The sequence below is a fragment of the Olea europaea genome, chromosome 6 (assembly GCF_002742605.1).
Source record: "Olea europaea var. sylvestris chromosome 6, O_europaea_v1, whole genome shotgun sequence".
Lineage (NCBI taxonomy): Eukaryota > Viridiplantae > Streptophyta > Magnoliopsida > Lamiales > Oleaceae > Olea > Olea europaea.
In genome coordinates, this window is record NC_036242.1 from 12,689,747 (window position 1) to 12,692,939 (window position 3,193).

Below are 3,193 nucleotides of genomic sequence, written 5' to 3' on the forward strand. Positions count from 1 at the left end.
ATTTAAGGGAGAGTTGTAAATGGTAAATTTATTAGTGAATGACAATTGTACCTCTGCAACTTTAGAAATTATTATCATTGTATCCCTATAAATATAAGATTTTGTTTCTTAATAAAATACACACAAATCTATTAATTTTTATTCTCACTTTTCCTTTTCTATCTTTTCATGACACAAATTAGTTTGCAAGAACATCATTCAAATAGGGAAGAATTAGCGCTGAGGAGCTTACACTTTACATATCTACCACAATACTACGTCGTTTATAGAGCCCTTCAAAAATCCCTGTCCCGCCTCTTTACATTACAGGTCGATTTTAAAATTTTGAATTCGGACATCCTTACGTTAATGTCAAACAAAATCCGAGACACTCACCAAAATAATCCTGGCAATTATCCTTCTGTACTAAAATCGAAACCTTAATCCCTCGGAATTCCTGAATTAAAAAAACGACAAAAGAATTTGAAATTCTCAAGGGGAAATGGCTTCAATCAAGCCTGCAACTCGCTACACCAATAGCTTAAACAGCTCCACAAAATCCAATCCCTCTTCCTCAGCTGAGATCTCGGTCTCCCGCGCCATCACAAAGAAAACCACCACCAACCAAATTAATCTCAGCTCCATGGTAAAAAAATTGGTCGATAACAAGAAGGCCAAGAATTTTAATGGGGACACGAAATTCATTATGGCCGCGGATTTTTTAGCCGAGGATTTGAAGAAGAATGCGAAGAAGGGTTCTGGACTAAGTGGGCTGCACAAGAAATTGTTTAAGGGATCATCAGGAGGGACCAAAAGAGGAGATGAAAGCTCGAAGAAGGCTTTGACTGAAGTCAAAGGGAATACGAGGACATTGGCTATGGTGTTGAGAAGTGAGAGGGAGCTTTTGAGTTTGACAAAGGAGAACGAGGAGCAGATGGCTGAACTCAAGTTGTTGCTTGAGGAGAAAAACAGAGAGGTAAAATTAGATTTGCTTTCTATTAAATTTAATCAAAGAAGAATTTCGATGGGGGTTTTATTTCTTCTTTCAAGAAGTTAAAGAAATTTTGTACAAGTGTGCATTTTAAGGCTGATTGTGTCTTGTTATGATCGAATGGAGAATTGAGGGTATCGAGTGATATAATAACTTGAAATTGCATAAATATCGAAACTTTTGGTATTCATTGTGGCAATTTCATAGGAGAGTCAGATTTGCGGAAGAAAAGTGTGATATATCTGTTCTAATTTTCATGGATTTTGTGGAAGCATCAAAATTTCGACTGGATTTGATTTTCTGATGATGCCAATAAAAGGCATTTCATCTGCATATGTTTTCCTCTCTAATATGGTGATTGATCAAGATATATAATTTTCTGATCATTCAATTATTAGATTTAGTGGATGATTATAGAATTTGCAGGTCGAGAAGCTGAAAGATTTGTGTTTGAAGCAAAGGGAAGAGATAAAGTCTCTTAAAAATGCTGTACTATTTCCGGATGTTATGAATTCGCAACTTGAGAAGCTTCTGCAGAAGCAGGGGTCAGAACTGAATCAGGCAAAACATCTTATTCCAAGTCTTCAGAAGCAGGTCACATCCCTTACAGGCCAATTACAATGTCTTGCTGAGGATCTTGCTGAGGTAGTATTGATATTGCTGTTCGAATTCTACTTTTACTTGGAATCGGTGTGCACCGGAGAAAATCTAAAACTATAGATAATTTGAATTCACATGTACCTAGACAGATTTATTATAAGTTTAATTCTAAGTTGTTGATGTAACTTTTTTTCTGTCTTCCTTTTTGCCACAGGTGAAGGCAGACAAATATTCAGCAAAAGAAAGTTATGATAATCACTTCAGCTCTCCAAGGACACCATCATATGATCAAGAAGAGGCAGCTAATTCTTGGGTAAAATCATTATAGCAAACTGGAAAAATCATTATGTATATAAAGAACTTAAAACCCCTTCGAATGAGTCTAATATCTGTACTGTAAGTTCCTATCCCTTAATTGCTTGCCTCAATGGACATGAAGACACTGAATTCATGCTAATAACTTACCTCAAGCAAAGCATGTTATCCCGCTTCAAATTCATACAAAATATATCATGAAGTATGCGTAAAATACGCTCATTTGCATGTTGATATCTATTTAATGTCATATGAAACCTTCTAAGTGTTAAGGGATAAATATGAGATTATAAATCAGCATATAAGGACTTGGACTACTCTTCTTAATTAGGTTAGTTCGATATTAAATTTAGGCTATGCATCTTTTTATTAATTTCAAGGTTATCTAAAATTTTTCTCTTTAAATAGTTTGATCAAGAATTCAGCTCTGGGGATTACACAACCCCAGACAGCCCAGATGACATGTTTCTCAAAGATTTGAATCCGTGCCTAACACCATGTTACTCCAAGACAAAGTCTAAGGTACTTGTATACACGACTATTTAATTAAATCTCGTTTCATAACATAGATATTCTTGGAGTGTGCGATCCAATTCACAGTACCTAACAAGAGTGTAATCCTTTTAGGATTTTGAGGTTTATGTTTCCCAGAACAAGGATGCCTTGTCCAGAAGCAATAAGCAAATGTGTCATGATACCAGTTTCAATTCTTGTGCAAGGAAGCTATCAAAAAGTTCAGACTGCTGCCGTTGTTCCAAGACGGGGAACAGTTCAGTTCGTTCAGCTCGCCAATCAGATGAAAGCAAATGTACTTATGGCAAGCAAATGGATCGTAAATTTTTCAAATAGACCCTAGTGTTGGTGATTTTGCATTGAACGTGTTGTTTTCTCCAGGAACTTCTCCTGTTCCCAGTTCTTGAACTTAAAGTCAGAACGTTTTGTTTGTTTGCATGTATAAGATGTTCTGTCCAGAATTCTCAGTAGAATACAAATAAAATGGCTTTTTTCTGAGAATAATTATGACTTTAAGACTAAAGGAATATCAGTTTTCATCTGTCCGGATTTTCTTTAGAGTTAATGTATTTGGCAGCATTATTTCCTGCTACTAATTTACGTGAACACTAGTATCATATCATATCGATTCTTACTAGAAAGTAGAAACAAGCAAGAAAGTAGAAACTCAAAAACTAGGCATAAAGTCAAAAAAGATGGTATCATATAGGTGTTGAGATTTGCCACATCAGTTCATATCTAAAGCTGCTATCAATAATGCAACTTACTTTGAAGTGGCACTTTTACCACGACGTT

General features: G+C 35.5%; 1 protein-coding gene across 1 annotated transcript; it reads left to right on the forward strand.

The window, feature by feature from the left end:
• Window positions 1–342: 342 nt before the first annotated feature.
• Window positions 343–2,902, forward strand: LOC111395879. The gene is made up of 5 exons (XM_023022079.1): window positions 343–955; window positions 1,397–1,615; window positions 1,785–1,883; window positions 2,294–2,407; window positions 2,513–2,902. Exons 1-5 carry the CDS (start codon window positions 482–484, stop codon window positions 2,732–2,734), a joined length of 1,128 nt encoding a protein of 375 aa, XP_022877847.1. The 5' UTR covers window positions 343–481; the 3' UTR covers window positions 2,735–2,902.
• Window positions 2,903–3,193: the final 291 nt, after the last annotated feature.